Consider the following 22,119-nt stretch of genomic DNA (forward strand, 5'->3'; position numbering starts at 1 on the left):
TGGGGGGGGGAAATGCCCACCACAGAATGTAGAGGTTCTGAGTTTAAGTGAATAAATGTACTGTTGGCCTCCATGCTCTGCTATATGTTTGAGACGGAGCTGGAAAGAGAGACTATTCTCTCAACTTGTTAGGGAAAACACTTTGTTAGAAGATGGAATCGTGCCTATAGCAGTAGTGTCACTAGGCTCTTGGTAGCAATAGGAAAGGTGATCAGGTATCTCTCTGCAGCTCAGTACTGTAATGACTGTGTTTCTAAAGAAGTTGAGCAGCAAATCTGAAACAAAGTGTTTGGAAATTGATGCCAGTTAAGCATAGTATTTCCTGCTTGTTTGTGTAGTCCATACTCAGAAAATTCTGTTTCCATAGTACAGAGTCCAGCAGTTTGAATGCTGAGTGGACTGCTTTTACAGAAATGGATGAAAAAAATGGACATGTGATAAAAGCCAGAGGACGGCCAGCTCTTCTAATCAGCAGCACAAGCTGGACAGGTTTGGAAACAAATAGTTTTATTGTTAATATTTAACCACTGTTTAACAAAAGATAAAACTAGAGCTGTTTATACTTCCTCGCACTTGACGCACTACAGAGGCATGTTTACATCATCAGTGGTGAAGTTACATTTTTCCTTCATTTGGCTGGAAGAATATGAAGACAAGTTATATATGATATACCTCTGTGGCTAAAAATGAATTATTTCTTAAGTTGCATTTTAATTATAGAGCTACAGTCTAGAGGCTCAGCTTCAAGAGTTATTAAAAGAGATTTCTTACTTCTTTTTTTAACTTTTATTCTAGGCATACGGTCTTGCACGGTGGTGTAAAATAGATGAAGAAGCTAAAATATTTACTCCTTTATTTCTGATAATGTATATTACATAATTTTCTCACTTTCTTGTTCTCTGTGGGCAGAACTGTCTATACCTTTGAATTAACAGGGCAATTTCTACACTTAATTCTCTAGCTTTAGAAATGAGAAAATTTTAGCTTGATAGCTTTGAGCATGTGCAGTATTTGTGGCTTGTTTGTCTGCTGTGTTGCCATTAAGGGGATCAAATAAGCACTGTATATGGTTATAGACTTCTATTTATGAAAATAGTTACAGCAGATTTTTAATAGGAAGAGCATGGTCCATACTTCAATCATGTAGGTGAAGGTGAGGAAAATCTTGATTGTTGTTACTTAAAGACAGTAATTCATTATAAGTGATAGAAATATGAATGGCACTAATAAAGCCTTCTCTTTCAGAGGATGAAGACTTTTCAGTCCTTTTAAAAGCTTTAGAAGGTAGGTATGAAGGAATTAACCTTACCTGTTCAAAGGGGAATGGTTGTATTCTGGACAGTTATGAAGGGTTTCACTAAACACCAGTGCTTCCATGTTCAAGTGAAAATGCAGGTGTATTTGATTAATTAGCAGTGGTTTAAGAGTAGTAGTTGAAATAGAGAAGTGGAACATCTGGATTCAATTAGAGTAGTTGTCGGGGAGAATTGTATCTAACTAGCTTGTAAATTGTGATTTTATTTTCTAAGCTGTTACATATACTGTCCATAGGCATCTGCTAATAGGAAAGAAGGGAATACTCATTGTCTTATTTTGTAGACTTTGTAGCTGCAGTTTCTAAATTGATACATTGAAACAGCTGATATGGTGTAGTCGAACAAATGCTTTATGAGTAGTGCATTTTAAACAGACCATAATTTATTTCTATAGAAGTTTGTCAATTTTAACATTTCTAAACTTACTACAATTTTACTAGGTATATGCTAGTAAATAAACTACTTGAAGTAGGAAGCTAAACAATTAACACACTGTGACCATTCTTAAACCAAGCATCCATATATTTGTCGACTCTAAAACAGTTTTTTATCTTCTCCAGATTATGAGCGGTATATCGATGAGGGAATCGAGCTTCCATCTTTAGTATGTGTGATAACAGGTAGTAGTTTACGTGCGTTACAATTCCCTCAGTGCAAATACAGAAAACTTCATTTTCACTTTTGTTCTATGCTGACTTTTCTGTTGATGGTGAAGAGAGAGGAGGAATGGTTGCCTTTATGTCTGGTTATAAGAGTAGTGATTTATAGTTGGTCTGTTACAGCCATATAGGCCTCCCTATCTAGTACAGCTGTACATTAGTCCACGTTCAAAAGAATTTAAGCTGAACATTGAGATGATGCTGCAAAAGAAACGTAAAATCTGATGTTTGGAGTGTTAAGCAGAAAGATTTTTATTTAGTGCTGGAAAAAAGGACCATCAAATGAGGTTTTGCCAAAAAGTTGTGTAGGCAGAACGAATGCTGTTTCGTTAACTAAAACTTAGTGTGACTTTGAAGGGCCAGTTGTGCTGAAGAAATTTGTCATTAGTTATTTGGTTATCTTAGGGCTGTAGGCAAAATGCAGGTCAAGACTGGGCGATATCGATGGGCCAAGGCTATTTGTATGAGATTCAACAAGGATCAGTGCTGCGTCCTGCACTTTGGTCACAACAACCCCATGCAATGCTACAGGCTTGGGGAGGAGTGGCTGGAAAGCTGCCTGGTGGAAAAGGACCTGGGGGTGTTGGTGACAGCCGGCTGAATATGAGCCAGCAGTGTGTCCAGGTGGCCAAGAAGGCCAACAGCATCCTGGCTTGTATCAGAAATAGTGTGGCCAGCAGGAGCAGGGAGGTGATTGTTCCCCTGTGCTTGGCACTGCTGAGGCCGCATTTCGAATACCATGTTCAGTGTTGGGCCCCTCACTACAGGAAAGACACTGAGGTGCTGGAGTGTGTCCAAAGGAGGGCAACGAAGCTGGTGGAGGGTCCAGAGCACAAGTCTTACGAGGAGCGGCTGAGGGAACTGGGGTTGTTTAGTCTGGAGAAAAGGAGGCTGAGGGGAGACCTTATCACTCTCTACAACTACCTGAAAGGAGGTTGTAGCGAGGTGGTGGTCAGTCTCTTTTCCCAGGTAACAAGCGATAGGACAAGAGGAAATGGCCTCAAGTTGTGCCAGGGGAGGTTTAGATTGGATATTCGGAAAAATTTCTTCACCGAAAGGGTTGTCAAGCATTGGAACAGGCTGCCCAGGGAAATAGTTGAGTCACCATCCCTGGAGGGATTTAAAAGACGTGTAGGTGTGGTGCTTAGGGACGTGCTTTAGTGGTGGTTGGCAGTGCTAGGTTAACGGTTGGACTTGATGGTCTTAAAGGTCTTTTCCAACCTAAATGATTCTATGATTCTATATTGATGGCAGGCTCTTCTAAATACTGAGTGAGAGAAGTCTAGGTTCGCATTTCTTTCTACAGTACTTAGTCTTTTATGTGTCTTTTGGGGGATTGTGTGTGGTATCCTTTTCGATGTACCTGATACAACAGGAGTTTGTCAGCTGTACAGCAAGACGCACAGACCACACTATTTTCAGTCATCTTAATAAAAGAACTATTACATGTATTTCTTTTCTGCTTTAAACAGGTAAAGGACCTCTAAAAGACTACTACAATGGACTGATAAATAAACTGCACTTTAAACATATCCAGATCTGTACACCGTGGCTTGAAGCTGAGGATTACCCTCTTTTGCTTGGTAAATAGTGGATTATGAAACAGGCTTGAGAATGTGTGAAAAACAACTTAGCACAGTTGCGGAGAGCTGATACAGATTTTGCACAGAAGGTGGTAGAATATAGTAAGTGACTGAAGTTGCTGGTTAGTGACAGTATATTTGTGGTTTTGACGCATGCTAACAAAATTGCTAAATTTCTCTAACTACAGTTTTTCACTGTTGTCCCAAGAAGTAGGCATAGTACCTGTATTGCTATTTTCGCCTCTTTGTTTCTTCTAACTACGCTGAAATACAGTGTGCCTGTGCATGTTCCAGTTTACTTTCAGGGTCACTTCAGTAAATGAAATCATAAAGTCTTTGGCTGAGCAACCAAAAGTAGCTGAAATTCTAAATTAACAAGTCCTTGGAATAGTATTCCCTTAGCATGTTTACTGTATTAGGATAAAGTGTGAGTAAGCTTAAAAGTGGTAAAATACATATTCAAATTGATCTGCATTCTGCAGGGTTAGAGCCTGCCAATTTATATGGCTGTAAAACACTGTGTTTATTTGGTACTTTTTAACTAATGACTATAAAGTCTATAAAGTCAACGCTGTAATTTCTGTATTTCGAAATCACTTGAACTGGAAGAGGTTGCTAGTGAGCCATGCAGTGTATCCTGTCTGGATTGTGGTGGAGTTCTGTGCAGTTACCTGTTTTTAGCAGATTAAGAGGCAGAAAGGCTGTTTTAAGATATGTGAATTTTAAAATTCCCTTTAATTTAATATGCACTCACCTGATATGTTTCTAAAGCCTCACTAATTTTAGTCACAAAATATATTGCGCTTGGTTTTTTTTGCCCCTGAGTGCTTGAAATTGAGCCAGTCTGGATGGTGTTGAAGGTAGCTCATGTTTAGTTTGCATTGCCCAAAGTAATACATAGCTAGAAAGGTTTACAGTAAGGCTAGAAGAGCTGCTTTCAGAGAATTCAGCCTCTTGTCTGTTTGGCTTGCTTTTCAGGCTCAGCAGACCTGGGGGTATGTCTCCATAAATCATCTAGCGGTTTGGATTTACCCATGAAGGTGGTAGATATGTTTGGCTGTTGTTTACCTGTGTGTGCAATATATTTTGAATGGTAAGAGCTTGCTTATTCTGATACAGTTTAAGTGGATCATATAAAAGAGTATTCTTACAAAGCAAGAGTTCAGGAACTACTCTATATATCAAATGAGATTCCAGCATTATGCCATAATAACTTTCTTTTATTCAGTAAGATAAGTTAGAAATCAAGGTTGTTTTATTTTAAGTTAAAAAATTAAGACGAGTCTCTACAAAGTTGGGAGCATTTAATGCAACCACTTGCCTTAAAAAAATAACTACCCTGTAATCCTTTGTTTCCAAATACTTCATTAAAAAAAAGCTTCCTTCTGCATAGACGTGTCTCTGTTCTGTGAAGGGGTGAGTGTATGCATAGTCAGTCTTAGAATTTATGGTCCTCTGGGGAAACAGTAGCTTTTATAAAGAAACATAAATTCTCTGTGAAGATCTCATGAACTGCATCATGGACAGATTTTCCTTGTGGGTTAATTCTGAAGTAGATTATAGCTTTGATTTTTAATGTATGTCTAGATACCTGAGTGGCAGAAAGACAGAGTGAGGGCCCTTTTGTACTGTAATGGTACATTTAAATAGTCTGACGTAGAAGGGAGAAACAATCTTTAAACTGAAATGTTTAAAACTGCCGCCTTTGTTCCATTTTGTCAGGTATGAAGCTCATATCTAGACATCCAGGATCATTATGTTACAGATAGCCTAGTACAATCTTTTTGGATGTCACTATGCAACTTTTAAAATGTATATGTCCCTCTTGCTGCTTTTTGTCTCATGTTTTTTTCTGTGCCTTTTGTTCACAGTTTACATGAACTTGTGAAACACGATGAAAATGGTCTGATATTTAGGGACTCAAATGAACTTGCAGAACAACTAAAGGTAATGGCTTGACTGATTTTTCTTTCCCACTAGCTGTAACTGCAAAGGTGCTCCCATGTAAGCCACCTTTCCATATCTGACTATCATCTGTGCATTTTGCATTCTCAGAAGATACTGCTTTGCCTGGTCAATGTTACTGGCCTCACTTCTATTTGAATATGAATCTGAAGCTGGCAAGAACATTTAAAATATTGTCATTGTTCACTATTTATAGGGCCAGACCAAAGAGCACTCTCTTACTGCAGCATTGTAGTTGAGGATTAACATTGGGGAGGCTAGAATGAGCCTAAAATGTAGTATGATGGTATTTTTCTGTTTTTCCTTTTTAACTTACAGATGCTTTTCTTGGGATTTCCTACACTGGAAGGCAAACTTCACAACTTCAGAAAAAACCTTCGTGCGTCCAAGCAGCTGCGCTGGGATGAGAGTTGGGACCAGACTGTTCTTCCTTTGCTTGGGCAGAACGAATGACTTTTTGTGGGAGAGGAGGGTGTCACAAAAGCTAATGCATTCCTGAAGCTGCACAGATTTGATAAATAGTGAATAAACAGTTTGTATTGTCTATAGTTGCAGTTTTTAACTACTTCATCTTGGAACGAGTGTTTGGACACACCTCTTCCTTTACAATTTGAGCTTCTCATGTGAGTAAGAGTAGTGCTGAAGGTGCAGCTGAGGCTATTTGTTGTCTGCTAACAGTGTAAGTCTGGAGGGGAGACATGGTTCCTGTGCTGAAGAGCTTGAGCCTTGCTATCTGGACTGCCTTTCTTTCCTTACCACTTGGGATGGATCCTGAGAAAGTGGGAGGGAAGTTTAGTTACTCTAGGAACTCATATGTGCAAAATCTGTTACCTGTGCTGCTTAAAGGTCACTTTTTGGTGAAGATACTTGAATACATAGATAAACTATTACCAGTTATACCTGTTGTACAGTAAGCACTTTAGTAGGTGATTTGGATATGTTCTCTTGCAAATGGAAGATGCCTCTTACTTGAATTAAACTGAGGATACAGTGGGGGTCTTATTTTTTCAACCAGTTAATATTCTTGGCTAGTCTTCCCTAGACAAGCGCTGAATATCCTCTTTTATGATTTGGAGACGATCATTTTGTTTCAAAGTTGTTTTCCTTTGTACAGAGTGTGCAAGAATGTGAAAGCACAGCCACTGGTATGTGACGGCTTTGTTGAACACTTAGAGGAAAACAGACCTTTCAGTGAGTGTTGTCCTTATATACTGAAGTGAATGTGCCCATTTACCTTGAGAAAGAAAGTAAAATGTGTCCCTTTTTGAACAGATGAATAGAAAAGGAAAAAATAAAACCAAAACCTATTATTAAATTATGTATAACTTAATAAAAGGGCACTTCATTTTCTGACTGCTCACTCAGGTATACCCTTCATCTTTTTATTGTTAATATCAGTATTCATAGGCAGACCTTGTGCTTACAAGATGCTTTTTTCATTACCTTTTTAATTATAAAATAGAAGTTAGCCATTTAAAGAATGAATGTACTTGGTTTTATCATGTGGTTACTGCTCTTCAGAATGCCTAGTTCAGTGGTGGTAGATGGTTATAACCTGCACCAGCATTTTTAAACCCGCTTACTGTGTAATCATTTAATATCTGCTTTTGTCAAGCTAGACGGGCATTTGCTAATCTTGCCTTTCCCCTTCTGTGCTGTGGTTACAGTAGACACTCTCTCATCAAAAAAGATTGTTGGCAGTGATTTGATTCCTCTGGTGGGAAGGTGAAAATAAGAGTCCAGGTTGCTTACTGCAGGAGTTTGGCAATTTCACTAGTTTATTGACCGAAGAATGATCCATAAAGATTTATTTGCCGATTTTATTTTGAATTATTTTTTTTTCCCTACTGTTTTCAAGCAAATCCTGTCTGATAGTTTGGCTATTCCCCTTTAGCCACTGGTGTGCACATGGGGGTAAATTAGGCACTTCTCTAATTAAACAGTAATGCTGAAAGCTTTAGAGAGATTTCAGCTTCCTACAATAAATTTTTTTGGATCCAAAACAAGCCATCTGTACAGATCTTTTGAGTGACTTGAAGAATTTTCTGTAAGGGGAGATAAAGAACCTCCTGTTTGGGCTGCTAGCGTGCATTTACTCTGTAAATACTGCCTTTGAATTCTTCCTTCTTGAGGAGAGGTAGCTAAAACCTGGGGTGGGGTTACTTCTGTATATCCAACTTAATACTAGCAGTCATGGCCTCCTTCAGCTTGAAGAATAAGATGATTCTTCATGTTTCAAGTTACCTGTCATCCCTTTTCTCTACTACAGAGGCAGAAGGCTAAAGTATTTGTTCATTTTCTTTTAAGTAGCTTTTAAAACAAGGTACAGAAAAGGAAGTCAGGAGAAAGCAGCATATTTTATTTTCTGCTTCAGGGTTAGCACTGTCCAACAGGAAAATGATTAATGGATTATGGAAAGTTTCAAAGAAGGTGAGCTCAGTTCTTCCTCCTTGCAGTATACATAGAGTATTGCTGCAGAGTGCGATTCTTTATTTTCTGGCCATCTGAGAGAATGGCTTTCCAATAGTTAGTTATGAAAGTGATAGTCCTTATATGAGAGACATGTAAATCAAGTTCTGATTTTTGTCATCACTGCAGAATAAAGATGGACCTGATTTACAGCAGGGTCTATTACTTCCTCTTACAGCATCATGTAAACTTGTGACACTATCTATCTACTATGTTCACTGTAGGTATTGTTCATAATTCATTTTTAAGATGACCCATACTGCAAATATGCAAGTATATACAGACAAGTATAAAAAAAGAGTAGACAATTACAGCTGGTTTTAATATTAAAAAAATATTTATTACTATGAAACACTGTTTTGCTCCCTTGTCAGTGTGAGCTCCCTTGTCATTCTGTGATCCTGCAGATACGCCTCCATTGTTTACAAATCAAAACACAGCTGAAAAAAAAATACAGTTCAATTCTGTTGTCTTCTACAGAATCAAAGCACAGTATGAGGGGGGCCTTTCTTTTCTGTTGCTTGAGGTTCACAGATACTTTTCAGGGGCAGCAGCTTGCTTGCGTACATGCTGACAATTACAGGAACAAGCGTAACTCTTTGACAACAGTCCGTGCATATAGTTGTATCCTCAGTGCCTCTCATGTACATTTCTAGAATTCAAGATAATCTTGTTGCAAGGACAAGATAGCTCCCATTGGTCTGAAAATTCTGTCATATTTGCCAAGTCTATATAAATAGCTGTAGAATAGTTACGTTTGGCTGCACGTCACAGAGAAAACCAGTGTTCCTGTGGGCTGGAGTAATCTGCCATCTGATTCCAGCTTTTTCTGTAAAGAGAAACATTGGGAATCATTTTTCTGCTTAATAAAATGAAGAGCAAAAGTTGCACATCACGTTCTGTAAGAAGAAATCGTTAGCATGCTGTTAAAGCAAACTACAGGCAAGTGCTTATGAGTATGTACTTTTAAAAATTAACAGTAACACTTCTGCTGTGCACTCAGCATAATTTTGTGAATTAACCAATTGCTGTAGACCAGCTGTACAGCTAGTAGCCTGCAAAAGACAGGCTTTTGAAGAGTATATGAAGAAAAATCAAAAATCCCTCCATATTTTATTTAATCTTTAGTTGTTCTTTTTTAAATCTCAAAGAACAGTTAAGATAAAGGGTTTAGGCTGCATCTTGAAGGTTATTGCTGTGACAGCACAGCACAGATGGTTTTCATTCTTTAAGCTTAACCCTTTTTTAGTTTCCTATTGCCACCACAGTTGCAATTCGTCTCAAGTTGGCGCTAACAGATGTAAGTTGTGATAGACAGGATGTAGCAAAAAGCTTAAGTTCCAATCTCCTGATCAAATCCCTGTGGAAAAGTTACTGCTTTTAGGCAAACTGCTCTTAAATCCAGCTCTAGGATAAGAATCTCACTATTGGACAATACCCATCACCAAAAAATGCTCCTGTTCATCTCTACTGCAGATTAAGTAATGGGGAAAGAGGCCAAAGCTATTGATACACTTCACAAAAAAGGCACCTACCAAGTTCAGCCTGGAACAGGCGATACGTGTCTGGATTACGAATGGTGAAAGCAATGTAGACCTCGGGAGGTTTTCTGTCTGCTCTGGAAGTGGAGAGTTTTTGTAGCATACCAATAAGGACTGAAATGATCTCTGGATCATATACCACATCTGCACAAAAAGGAAAACATTCAATATTTATTGAGAATTGAGCAAAAAGCAGAATGAAAATTACAAACCAAAACCACAAAATATTCATCTTGCAGGAGAATGTTATTGTATTCAGGGGTTAAAAATTCCCAAGAAGAGATCTTAGAAAATGCCTCTATTTTACATGCTATGTCAGGTTGCCCTCATCTCTAGTATCAGTCCAAAATCACTAAAAATCAATGCTGCTTTTTGTAAATGGATTGTTCGATATTGTATTTAAGCCCATCTTAAGGGAGACAGCAAAAATGTTGAGCATTGGTACTCTCTGTTATGACTGTCCTTAGCAGAATGAAACTGCGTTGTTAAAAATCTCTATTTTAGAGGCTGATTGCAAAAGTTTTCATCTTGAATAATTTTCTTGAGAGCAGAAACAGCAATGAAAGGTAAAACTGATCACTAAGGGGTACAAATTGTCAGCCTTACTAATTAGCACTGTAATTCTGAAATGTCAGTCTTGTGTTCAGGGCTGATATTCAAGAGGTGGTTGTTTATTACACAGAAATGTCAAAGGATGTATGCATACCAGTGACAGACATAGCAGTTACTCTTGATGCAATGTAAATAAGGGATTGTCCCCTTATAAGCAAATAGTAGATACATATAAATCGCCTTCAGTTTTGAGTTGCCTTGTCTTCCCGAGTTCAGCTTGGGCTGGTTTGTGCATTCTCTGAACAGTATGGTTGGCATTAGGTAACATACATACAGTGACTTCATTTTACAGAATTCACGTATTTAATGCATCATGTGATATTCTGATGACAAAGGCAGTATATTTTGTCATTTTTTTCACCTGAATTCTTAGGTAATTTTTGCTTTGCAAAGCCCCAAATCAGGGAGTAAGATCCTGTAGCTACAGCTAAGAAATTCTACTATTGCTAGATTTTCCATTACTAGATTTTTATAAACTCCCTCCAGATTTATACATAGGCAAGTCCCAAAAAAGTTACTTTCTTTTAAAGTATGTGTTATCCCTCAAGAGAACACCAAGACTGTGAGTTATGAGGCTCTTAAAAGTGGCAGATTCATCATCTTCTGTTTCTGGAATTTCTTTTCTGTATTTAAAAAAAAAATAAAATTTACTTTTCAGTCTGAACATAAACTGCTGAGTATCTGAAAAAGACAGAATGGTGAAATGAACTGGGAGAGGATCTGTCATACACTTGCAGATACGGTAACTGGAGCAGGGTTGAGTGAGTCCTGCACACAAATACCTTTGCATTTATCTCTCTAACCTGCTGCTTCCTGCATGATAGCACACAGCGAGGGATAATCAGGAGTGTAAAGTACCTGCTGCAATGATGACATCAGGTTGAAGATCCAACAGTTGTTTTTCTGTAACTGAGCCCCAGTCAAGTTCTGCAACAATTAGTTTTGGGTTTTGGTAATTCATTGCTTCTGCCTCCTGGCCTTGGGACTCTGTTTGGATGTGCTGGGTAGTTCCAGGCTCCAAGATAAAGCCATTCAAACGGATGTTTTCTGTCAGCTGTTTGAGAACACAATGGTGGTAGTCACTAAATATATATGTCTTGGGTTTGCAGGTTTTACAGATTGCAATTCCAGTGAAGCCGATCCCACTTCCTAACTCCAAGACTGTCCTGAAGGGTAATGGAGTAAAAGAAGTACTTGTTAGGACTCTAAACTGAGTTAGGAAATCAAAACATTCTAAGTATATCTAAAGATAAAATCAATTACAGATTATTTCAATAATTTTTGAGTAAACCACCTACAGTCTAATCTTTGTCTCAAATAACTGGGAGAGTTGGTAAATGCTGAAGATGCAATCGTAAGCATAAGAATTAATTACTTGAAATACTGCTTTTGTGCATGGTACAAAGCATTTCCACCTGGTTTTAGACTTCTGCAGCATGGTTGTCTCCATCTAAACTGGTTGTCCAATTCTTCTCATAGAGGAGAGAAACAGGCACTTCAGCAGTGCAGTCCCTTTCCTTGTGAGGTCGATACTTAAAATTAACTTAGCTGAATCTTTCCTCAAAAGTGCTTGTTCCTCTTGACTGCTTCCAGTCGAGATAATGAGATCGGATATGCACACCTGAACATCGATCATCTAAAGTTAGGTGAGACAAATCCCATCATGGAGTGAAATGCACTAGTTAAAATTACTGGTTAGACGGTGCAGTAGCTGAAATTTAACAGCCTACTTCACAGAACAGGTCAGACTGCATGGTATAATGGTTTTGATTGTAAAACCTGTCTTAAAAGAACTACGAGGTCCTCTCCTGGATTAAAGTTTGACTGTTGCAGAACAGATGAGAGCAACAGTTAGCCAGTAGCAAACGGGTGTAGTCATTGCAGTTATTTTGGGGGTAAATGCTGTATATTACTAAATTACAGTTGTGTAGCTCGCCGTATGAATGAGCTACATCTTTCCCCATCTCCCCATCTGTGCTGCTCTCGTTACCTGTTACTGAAAACAGGGGAGTTCTCTATTGCCCATTCAGCGAGATGAAGAGCAGCGTCCCATGTGACGAGCCCCGTGGTTCCTCCAGAGATAATTGCCATGCTCTCGGAAAGGGTAACAGGTTCTCCCGTGGGCTGGAGGACACACACAAGAAGAGAGAGATGGATCAGCGCAGACAATGTGTTTTACAGTTTACAATCGACATTAGTGCCTGGAAAAAGGCAGGAAGCACTTTGGGTTTCTGAGGGGTTACTTTTAAAGCCAATTATTGGTTAGACCAGATGATTAAAAGTGATTTATAACAACGCAGCATAAGTTCTTACCAGTAAGTAGTTTTTGTAACAGCGAGTAGATTCTTCTTCATTTAAAATACCTGCCAGCGTATCATACAGTTCATCCAGGGGTTCAGCTGCTGTGGATTCATGCTGTGTGAAAAAGAACAGGGCAGTTTCGGGTATCGAATTGTTTGTCATGAAGCAGAAAGCGTACACACATCAAGTCCCATTTTAATACATAGTTGGCCACAATATTTTGTACTGAATGCTATTTTTTGTTAATACAAATAATTCAGCTTGGCCCATAGTGTAAAACTGGCATATTTTCAAGGAAAAAAAAATTTGCAACCAACATGAAAAGTAAGCACTACCTTTTTGATGAGTTCAGTTAGAAAGCATCTTCTGTACTTGGTGGAGGGGGGATATTTTACAGACAGAGGGTGGAGAATGGTCTAAAACAACAAAACAAGAACAGCAACTGAAACCAGTTACCAAGTGAAGATTTTATGAAAGGCAGTAAGGGGCCAGAGAAAGACAGGGGAGCCATTGATTGGTTCTTTGTGTCATGAAATGCATTGTGATTCAAGTCTGTAGCTAAAAGAAGTGACGATGCTGAGCCACAAAATGAAATTTGGTGATTTCTGATCAGTTCCTTAATTTACAGATCTGCGGCAGCAAACGCGTTTTTCGCTTTTCAGAAAATAAACAGCAAAACCAAGCGGAAAGAGAGTCCGGTTAGCTCCATGCTGCTTTTCTCTTCTCTCTTTTTTGGTTTGCCATGTTATTTGCCATTTCCCGTCCACACGCAAAGTTTAATCGCCGTTCGGGCTGACGCGTTCTCAGGGTGGCCGATCACCTCTCCTCCGTCACCCTCGGCGCGCCGGGACCGGGGACCAGCCGGGATGACCTGCTCACGGCATGAGACGCCTCTGCTCAGGGACACGGGTCTTAAGTTTGATGCTAATACAGAACAGCTGAGTAACAGGAAGAGAAAGACATCTGTTCTGCTGGGCCCAAAGGAAACCGGTGACGCAAAGTCACTTGCCTTGGTAATTACGAGCAAACCCCAGCGATTGCTTTGGCTTTGGTCACACCAGGCGGCATCGCGCGTTCACGGCAGCCCGGGCCTCACCTTGTGCAGAATGTCCAGGAGCAGGGAGGAATCCGGCGAGGCCCGCAGGTTTTGTTCAAGCTCCTAAAACAGAGGAAATAAATGAAGCCGAGGCTTCCCCGGACGCCGCCACCCGAGGGGAGGGAGGGCGGCCGCCCGCTCCCCACCGTACCGGCCAGGGGAAGGAAGGGAGCTGCCGGGCCGCCAGGAAGCGGCGCTGGAAGCGGGTCCCCAGCTCCCTCTCGGCCATGGCCGGGTGAGGCCGCGCATCCCCGGCCTCGCCTGATCGCCGCCCCGGGGCGGGGCCGCGGAGGAGGAGCCGCCAAGAAAGAGGAACCCTCCCGCCTGAACAGGGGCTCGAACCCTGGACCCTCAGATTAAAAGTCTGATGCTCTCCCGGCTGAGCTATCCAGGCCCACAGGGGGCGCTAGGCGGGGCCCCCTCACCCACCGGGCTCGGCCTGCCCCTCCGTGCCCGCTGCCACGCCCCCTGGTGACGCGGCGCGGCGCGCCCTGAGGACGTCACCGCCGCGCGCCGTGGCGAAGGACACACCGGGACCGCGACCGGGACCGCGACCGGGGTCGGCGTCGGCGGCGCCATGAGCGGCTACAGCGAGGACGAGAAGCTGCGGCTGCAGCAGCTCCGCACCCTGCGGCGCCGCTGGCTGCGGGACCAGGAGCTGAGCGAGCGGGAGCCCGTCCTGCCGCCGCGGCGGCTGGGGCCGGTGGCCGCCTTCTGGGAGCGATTCCTGCAGCCCGGGGGGTTCTGGAGGCACCAGGTGAGCGGGGGGGGGGGGGGGCGACGGACCCACGGACCCGGCCCGGGCGGCCCCGGGCCTGACGCGAGTCCCTGTGCCCCCCCGCAGGTGTTCAAGGCCTACCAGACCAGCGGCTTCATCCTGACGCGGGTCCTGGTCCCCGCCTGGATCATCCTTTACTACCTGAAGTACCACGTCATGGTGCGTGCCGCCCCTCTGTGCGGCCTCTGAAGGGAACGTGAGGAAGGGAGTTGAGGGAGAGGGAGGGAAGTCTAGGTTAAACCCTGGGAGAAGCTCTCTCGGGGGTGGGGGGTGGTGGTGCAACAAGCAGTCACGTAAGGGCTTGTACGAAGGGCTTAAGCGTCTGCTGCAGGCTCAGGTGACTTCCCACGGTCTCTTCACCCCTTCTTCCTTGCTTGGGTGGCAGAAATATGTATTTTTTTGTGATCTTTTATGGTAGTGACCAGCTTTGACCGTGCTGCCTCCTGCAAGCCAGAAAGCTGTGTCTTAATTGTTGGTTTCCTGGAGGAACAGTGGCCCTGGGGATAACCAGACTGCAGCTGCTGGTGTGGGGAAAGGGAATGGCGAACGCGCTGCCGACGGGACAGACCTTCCACTCCTACAGTCTTGTCTTGCTTGGGAAGTGTAATTTTATTAGCCTCGGGTGTCTTTAAGTAGTGGAACAAACCCGGCCTAATGAGCCTTGTACTCAGTAGAGCTTGTGTTTTAGAAGGGTCGTTTTCCCCATTTTGGAAATCCTGTGTACTTCCTCTGGGTAACGCTCCTTTTTCTTTACCCCTTCTGCCTCTTTTTCCCCCCACTTTCAGAAAACGCCACATGGAGTTGTTATGTCAAATCCACGGATATTCCCAGTAAGTCTATTAATACTTGTTTTATCTTCCAGCTTTGTAAAACAGGCAGAAAAAGGGTGACTTGGAGAGAAGTGCAGGTTTGCGCAGTAGCCGTGCAAGGAGAATTTCTAGAAGGATGAACTTGATACTGTGGGCAGGCTGCCCTGGAGCAGCACAGTTACAGTGTTTTTGAGCAGTTTTCATCTTGTCCTCAGAGCAGACAGTCCCTCTTTCAGTGGTACCTCCCTCTGTAGCGGCAGACTTTTGAGAACCTGGCTGACAGCACTGCCCATCCTGGGCGGAAAACACAAACATTCCCTTATGGGAGTGCAAGCGTTAGTTACAGCACAGTAACAGAATCTTTGTGAAGGGGTTTGGGTGTTTAAAGCTTCTCTGAAAGCGTAATTATCGATGCATGGAATGACAGAGAGGAGTGGTTCTGCTTCTCCTTGCTGACAGGAGCAGCGATTGGCAGGAGTCGGGAGGAGTTTGGCGCTAAGTGCGTCAGTTCTGGCCGCACAAGCTTGGTCCCTGAAGGTCCGCCACGCTCAGGTGTCCCCAGAGAGATAGACTCATGCCACCTCAGCTTGGGACGAGTTTTATGAAGTGGAGAGTGTCCGATTGTTTTGTCTTTACTGTTTTCAGGCTGCTCTGAGCCATTACTCGTTGATTGGTGTAGCGAGTCGGTGGGCAAGTATTCTCATAGCAGTTTAGCTCTGCTGTTTCTGACAGTTGCACATTTTTTGCGTAACATCTGCCTAATTGTGCTTTATCTAAAATAAAATTATAAAAATTTCCATCCATAACAACCACATAGCAACGTACTGAAGGTCAAGCTGTGGGCCTCTGACTTCAGCCTAACTACTCACTTGAGTTAGGTCAGCTTAGTAGGCCAAGACAGTGCCTGAAGCTGTAACAATCAGCAGTTGGGCATCAGATTGATTTTGGGGGGATTACGTAGCTCTTCACAGGCTACAGGCCGTGGGTTTGGAGACTCACTTAGAGCTGTGCTGTGCTGAAGGTGGTTATGCTGTGCTATAAGTCCAATATACATTTTTAAAACAAGATAGTCTCAAAATGTTTGGCTGCTGTTCTGTAGCTGAAAAGGAGGGGTAAAGCAAGTACAGATTTCAGACAATTTGGCTGTTATTTCAGTGTCCTGGGAAATGTTGAGTGAGTGAGAGTGTTCTGAGTAAGTTGTAGTAAGATTATTTTTTTTTTGTCTGGAAGTGGGGACAGTTACAGCTTAAATGAAGGACTGTGCTATGTGAAGGGAGAGACTGGGTGTAGGAGGAAATGCTCACCGTACTCTCTCATTCCATCAGGGGGACAGAATTTTAGAGACGGGAGAAATTATGCCACCCCTGAAAGAAGAACCCCATGAGCACCACTGATGGTTAAAGCTGATTTCGTCCTTCAGCAAACAAGGCGAGAACAGCAGCTGCTTTCTCTCTTCTATAAAAGAGTTTATCCTGCATCGCCTCAGCTTTTCTGTCATTTACTTTCTCCTTAGTCCACATTATTCCACTTGCTCCTCACATGGGAGTTTCTTTTGCCTTTGGTGAGCTTGATTGCTAAGCCCTGGTGATCTCCGACCCCCCCTTCCTCAACTTCCTTGTCTGACCTGACAAGATCTGGCAGCAGGACAACGTGGGCCTTATAGTAACAGGAGAGATGCTGTAGGTCCCAGGGGATTGTGGAGTAGTCTGCTCAGAGGAAAGGTGTCACGGTGAGCTCCTGCACACACATGCAATGGCTGTCCTCTTCCAGTCTAGCAAGCCCTTTTCTACCAACCAGTTCTGACAGAGACTTCCAGTGAAAATTAAGCTTCCACCTATGTCATCCCACTTCTCTGCCAAGAGAGGGTAGCCCAAGTGGCACTGCTGCCAAAACCTCTTTATTCTTTACCCTTTAGCACTTCCTTCTCTGTCTTCAGCCCTTTCTGAGTTGGAGTCTTCCTCCCCTCACAGGCCCCATGTACCTGAGGCGCTTTGTGCTGGGGAAGACTGGCCTCTTGATGAGCAGGGAGTTAGAGTTGATGATCCTTATGGATCCCTTCCAACTTGAGATATTCTACAATTCTAAGTGTCTTGGTGGCTACTTTGGGTGTAGAAAAGGTTAAACCAGCAATCCAAAGGGTAACCTGAGGAATGTAAGGGGAGGGGCTGGGACAGAAGCCCCTCATGACCTCATGGAACTATGTGTGACCAGTATAGCCAGTGCTTGTGAGGTCAAGGTGACAGGCAGGAGCCCCCCTGCTGTGCCCGGGGGCAGCCAGACCCCTTGTAGCCCCTCTGGTAGGGACTTGCACCAACAGAGCCATGGGCAATGCAGGGGTGAAGACTCTCCTGCAGTCGACAGAGCTCATGGAGGCCATGGACCCCAAGTCAGGCACCCCTGCTCAGCCCGCAGCCCCCAGGCCCCTGCTGGAACTGGGTGCTCCCCAGGGCCTCACCAAGCCTGCAGCCGTCTCTTTCCTCGGGTAATAGGCAGCTCAGGGTGGGACAGCAAGTGGGGAATAAAGTGGAGGGGCAGTTGTGGGCTGTGAGGGGGCAGCAGGATCCTGCGGGTCATCACTGGGAGGCTCTGGAGGGGGGCACTGGGGAAGCTCGAGGGTCTCTGGGGGAGCTGGAGAGTCAGCCGGGGGCTGTTCGGGGGCACTGGGGAGGGGAGAGACTGGAGAGTTGATGGGGGCTATTGAGAGTTATCAGTTGCAATAGGGGGGCAGTGGGATTAATAGAGGAGTTGTGGGGGCCGCAGGGGGGCTGAGACCTGTGCTTCCTTCCCATGGCCATGGGGGTCCCTGTCACTACCTCTGCCCCACGGTGCGTCAGTCCCGCCAGTGCGGAGTTCCCCAGGAGCCGTCCTCCCCCAAACTGCTGCACCCTGAAGCGAACCTTTGCCTGCACCAACTTGCTGCTGCTCAGCCTGGCCGACCCCGATGGCGCTGCAGACGGGGAGGCTTCCCCTGGACCCCACCTACACACGCCATGCCCCAGGGATAACACCGAGTCCACCGCCCCACTGGTGAGTGACTGCTGGGGATGCTGCACCTCCCTAGGGTCCCCTGACACTCCCACCCCGCTAACGAGAGACTGGTTGGGGTGCCCCACATCTCCAAGGTCCCCCTGCACGCTTCTGCAATGCTTGTGAGGAAGTGGGGACTCTGACATCTCCTGAGGACAGCCCACACCCATGGGGATGGCTCCCAGATTCCCCCAAGGAATCCCTGACACCTCTCCTCCTCTAGTGAGAGCCTCCCCTCCCCCCCAGGACTACAGGGAATTCATGGCACTCCCAGAGGCACATGGACATCCCTACAGCTCCAGCACCCCTAGAGCCACCCCCAATCCCCCACATCCCTACAATGTGGGGCTCAGCTGGTTGTTCGAGGCCACAGACTCGGTCCCAAGTCTCAAGGACCGGTGTGGGTCAGCTTGTAGAGCCCCAGGATCGCCTGGGCATTTTGGAACAGATAACCCTTCCTGAGTAGAGGGAATGGATACCTCTCCCTCAAACAGGGAGGGGTTTGAGTGTCACAACCCCACCAAAAAAGACAATGCAGGACATGGAACGTGTCCCGGCACAGTTACAGCAGGAGCATTCATCACCACCGCCTCGCCTGTCCCACTGACGAAGACGGCACGTGGCACTCGCTGAGCAGGAGCACTACCCACCTGCTGTAAGACACCACACGCTGACAGCGTACTGGACCTGTGCAATGAATGTGTCTCTCTACAAATACAGTAGTCTCTTCGGGACTCTGGGCCTCTGTTACACCTCTCAAATTCTTTGAGTCTTATTTCTGACTTGCGCTAAATGTGGGTGATGCATTATCTTGACAATGAAATCAAAACTCTTCTGGGTTTGTAGAATATTTTTCCCTTAAATGTCCTCTGTATTACACAGGCATACACCATACACATACATGTACACACAGGAGTACATCTTCTACATAAATTTCTTTTGAGATCCCTACTAGCTAAAAAGAAAATCACTCTGATCAGTGATAGACACACATATATATAATAAATATATATTTAGCCAAGAATTAAATTTCTGTAACTCCTGGTCTGCTCCGGGTGAGCTCCCAGTTTCTCCCACCCCCCAGGGTATCCCTTTGTGTACTAGCTCACACACAGTGCTAGGCAAGTTCATTTACTGGAGGAGGAGACACTGAAGATATGGAGCCATCTCATCAATGCCTGTGTCTAGGCTGACATACAGTGGGACCTGTGAGGATTCGTACGGTGTTTGCTTGTTGGATCTTGACTGTGCGAGTCCATGGGGCCAGACAGGCTGCAGCCTGGGGAGCTGGGAGAACTGGCTGATGCTCTTGCAGAGCTGCTCTCTATCAGCTTTGAAAAGTTGTGGTGATGGGGGGTGACCCTTCATGACTTGGGGAAAGCAAGTTTTGCACCATTGTCAAAAAAGGCTCAGGATTACCTGGGCAGCTACAGGACAGCCAGCTTCGCTTCAGTCTCCAGGTAAAAAGATGGAATGACTTTCAGAAAGCATGGGAGGTGGAGGAGGAAAAGATGGGGAACAGTCAGCGTGGAGTTACAGTGCCTGAAAAATGCGATTGCTTTCTGTGATAAGATGATGAAGTTTGATCAGGGCAGAGCAGTGGATGACATTTGCCTTGCCTTCAGCGAGGCTTTCAGTGCTACTAAAGCATTCGTTTCCAGGAATGCAGTTCACTGAAATATTGATGCCTCTGCTGCATCGGCCAAATGTTTGATTCTCTTTATAATTAACGACAGAAATAGAAACTTTTCTGGAATAACTGGCACCCTCTGTCTTTCTCCATTGGTCGTAGATGAAGATGTGATGGCCAGTACAATTTACATGCCTCAGTTTATAATACATCTAAAATTAGGTAATGTGAATCCCAGTTCATGTGACTTCCTAACAGAACACGCTAGCATTCATCCACTACTTGAAATCGCTTTGTAACTGGGCAAGGTTAGTCTTATACGTTTCTTCTCCAAATACAGAGGACCAAGCTGATAACATTATTTCAGCCAGGAACTCCCCCATCACGCCAGAAGAGCTGGATGTCAGCAGTTGTTTTTTTCGTGACATGTAGATACGATGTTGAAACCCACACTGAGTATGCAGCATCACCACCACTCCTTTCTTCACTCAGTACTATGCAGTCATACTTCTCATGTCTCAATTAATAATCATATGCATAACAAAAGGGACTTAATTCACTTGCTCACACGTAAGCATGCAGGGACACTTTAGCTGCTTTGAGGATCCTTCCTTGTCTCCAACTGCTACTCGGTAAGGTTGAAGATACCAAGGATGAGGACATCCAATAGGTCTCGTGTGACATGTGCCAGACCTGTGTGGACATCACGGACACCCTAAAGTACCTCACGTGTCACCAGATGCCAATGTGCAGGCACTGAATGGTCTCCAAATGTGTCACTGTGAGCTGAGTGCCCAAGCTCCCGTTACAGGTAACACTCAGTAGTTTAGATGGTGATGGGTCTTACTCAAAATAGCCACTGTGGTGTAGCCAGTGGTTTCATTCTAAGCCCAACTTCACCCTTTCCCCAGGGGATTCTGACAGGTTTTTCCCCTACAATGGGCAGAGTAACCCCACTGGCCATTTTGGGGTGCTGCCCCGCATGCCCACGCAGGGCCACGTGCTGGGATACCTGCCCTGTGCTTTCCTTGGGCACAGGCAGGGCACTGGGGGAGCACCGAGCCCTGTGATTTCCCCAGTCCAGGAAACCCACCTGTGAGTGAGGGCAGCAGGGGACTGTTTCTCCCCTGCTCCACCCCTGAAGAACAAAGGGAGAGCTGCTTCTGCAGCCTCTGGAAAAGATCTGTCTACAGATACAACGAGCAGTTATGAACAAAAGCAAAAGCTATCCACTTGGCTTTTGGTCCCTGCATCATCTTTATGGAAGACTGATGGGTCTCCCAAATGTGTTGCTATCACAACTCCCCTCAACTGCCCGCACAGAAAGCCTCAGGTCCACTTTGGAGAGGGTCCAACAGCCTAAAGATAACATTTCCCCTATTAAGCAGCCATCCTTTTTCATTTAGCAACCATGAATCCCCTCTTCAAGTGCAGTGGCATGAGCGACGCCGCTTTTACTGGAACAACGACCATTTATTTCACATCCGTGCATGCTGGCCCAGCTTGGCCGATTCACATCTGGGATCCCCCTTCCCATTTTCGCTTGCGACTCTGGGAGGGGAGCACCCCTGCACCCCGAGCTCAGCAGGTGCTGCTGCACGAACTGCTCCCGCTTCTCACCTCAGCAGGGCGGGAGGGTTTGAAGCTGCTTCTTGAACAGGTGAGTCTGTCAGGGGGCTGGGTTGGGACGTCCGTGACCTCAAAAAGTGAGGGGATGTAGATTTGAAGCTGGATAGAAGAGCAGGCCCCACCTGTACCTACCTGGCAGCCCAGCAGCACCTCAAGCGCTGGCTTCGCAGCACCCAAAGGCTGCGGTTCACGGGCGAGAGCTTTCGGGAGGCTCCCGCCGCTGTGCACCCACGCTCTCCACCTCCCCGCCGGTACGGCTCCTTGCCAGCCGAAGCTGAAGCATGGCTGCGCATCGCCCGGAGGGCCCGGGCAACTCCCTACCAGTTTCAGGTTGGCTTCATGTGCCGCCAGGTCGTTAAGAGCTGTAATTAGCCAGGGTTCAGCGGCTTCTTCCAAGGCGGCTGGGCTGGCCGTGCAGCGGGAAGGCCGGGCAGCCCGGTTTTGCTCAGCCCCGGGCTTCTGATCTCTGCCCCGGGAACGCCCGAGCCCTGATCCTCCATCTCCTAACGCTGCCGCTGCTCGCCCCGGGGGGAAGCGGATGAGGGCCGCTCGCCCCGCGGCGTCGGGACACGCTCAGGGGCTCACGTAGCCTCGGAAGAAAAGGCCGCCTCCGCTTGAGAGCTCAGAACCGCGCAAGAACCCGCCGTCCGTACCCACGGCCCCGAGCGACCGGAGACCCGGGGCCCGCCGGGCCGGGCCGGGCC

The 22,119-nt window shown here is 45.1% G+C and overlaps 4 protein-coding genes and 1 non-coding gene across 6 annotated transcripts in view; 2 read left to right on the forward strand and 3 right to left on the reverse strand.

Annotated features, from left to right (window-relative positions):
- The window catches only part of ALG1 (ALG1, chitobiosyldiphosphodolichol beta-mannosyltransferase), a 19,800-nt gene extending 13,310 nt beyond the window's left edge, over positions 1-6,490 (forward strand). The window contains exons 7-13 of the mRNA XM_010565253.1: positions 368-489; positions 1,246-1,284; positions 1,877-1,936; positions 3,448-3,558; positions 4,537-4,651; positions 5,430-5,505; positions 5,842-6,490. Coding sequence (XP_010563555.1) covers positions 368-489; positions 1,246-1,284; positions 1,877-1,936; positions 3,448-3,558; positions 4,537-4,651; positions 5,430-5,505; positions 5,842-5,976 — 658 coding nt within the window. The 3' untranslated portion in view covers positions 5,977-6,490. The remainder of the gene's footprint in view (positions 1-367; positions 490-1,245; positions 1,285-1,876; positions 1,937-3,447; positions 3,559-4,536; positions 4,652-5,429; positions 5,506-5,841) is intronic.
- Positions 6,491-8,665: 2,175 nt separating this feature from the next.
- On the reverse strand, positions 8,666-13,777 carry EEF2KMT (eukaryotic elongation factor 2 lysine methyltransferase). The gene is made up of 8 exons (XM_010565224.1): positions 13,694-13,777; positions 13,543-13,605; positions 12,782-12,862; positions 12,459-12,560; positions 12,136-12,269; positions 11,004-11,311; positions 9,528-9,677; positions 8,666-8,821 (listed from the first exon to the last, which is right to left on the reverse strand). Exons 1-8 carry the CDS (start codon positions 13,769-13,771, stop codon positions 8,721-8,723), a joined length of 1,017 nt encoding a protein of 338 aa, XP_010563526.1. The 5' UTR covers positions 13,772-13,777; the 3' UTR covers positions 8,666-8,720.
- An 86-nt stretch (positions 13,778-13,863) lies between these two features.
- TRNAK-UUU lies at positions 13,864-13,936 on the reverse strand. Its single transcript has one exon. It is a non-coding gene; the product is annotated as a tRNA-Lys (tRNA).
- Positions 13,937-14,119: 183 nt separating this feature from the next.
- Positions 14,120-19,021, forward strand: NDUFB6 (NADH dehydrogenase (ubiquinone) 1 beta subcomplex, 6, 17kDa). 2 transcript variants are annotated; one of them, XR_774213.1, is made up of 5 exons: positions 14,120-14,299; positions 14,387-14,479; positions 15,106-15,150; positions 16,455-18,156; positions 18,719-19,021. XR_774213.1 is itself a non-coding variant. In XM_010565225.1 (4 exons), exons 1-4 carry the CDS (start codon positions 14,120-14,122, stop codon positions 16,521-16,523), a joined length of 387 nt encoding a protein of 128 aa, XP_010563527.1. In that variant the 3' UTR covers positions 16,524-18,322. The 2 variants fall into 2 exon arrangements, 1 of the variants encoding a protein (XP_010563527.1); XM_010565225.1 differs by lacking the exon at positions 18,719-19,021 and having other exon boundaries at positions 16,455-18,322.
- Positions 19,022-19,387: 366 nt separating this feature from the next.
- Positions 19,388-22,119, reverse strand: part of LOC104830399 — a 3,974-nt gene continuing 1,242 nt past the window's right edge. Inside the window, exons 3-4 of the mRNA XM_010565254.1 lie at positions 21,407-21,987; positions 19,388-20,479 (exon numbers count right to left, since the gene is read on the reverse strand). Coding sequence (XP_010563556.1) covers positions 20,351-20,479; positions 21,407-21,987 — 710 coding nt within the window. The 3' untranslated portion in view covers positions 19,388-20,350. The remainder of the gene's footprint in view (positions 20,480-21,406; positions 21,988-22,119) is intronic.

Source organism: Haliaeetus leucocephalus, unplaced genomic scaffold (genome assembly GCF_000737465.1).
Source record: "Haliaeetus leucocephalus isolate CR32 unplaced genomic scaffold, Haliaeetus_leucocephalus-4.0 Scaffold188, whole genome shotgun sequence".
Taxonomy (NCBI): domain Eukaryota; kingdom Metazoa; phylum Chordata; class Aves; order Accipitriformes; family Accipitridae; genus Haliaeetus; species Haliaeetus leucocephalus.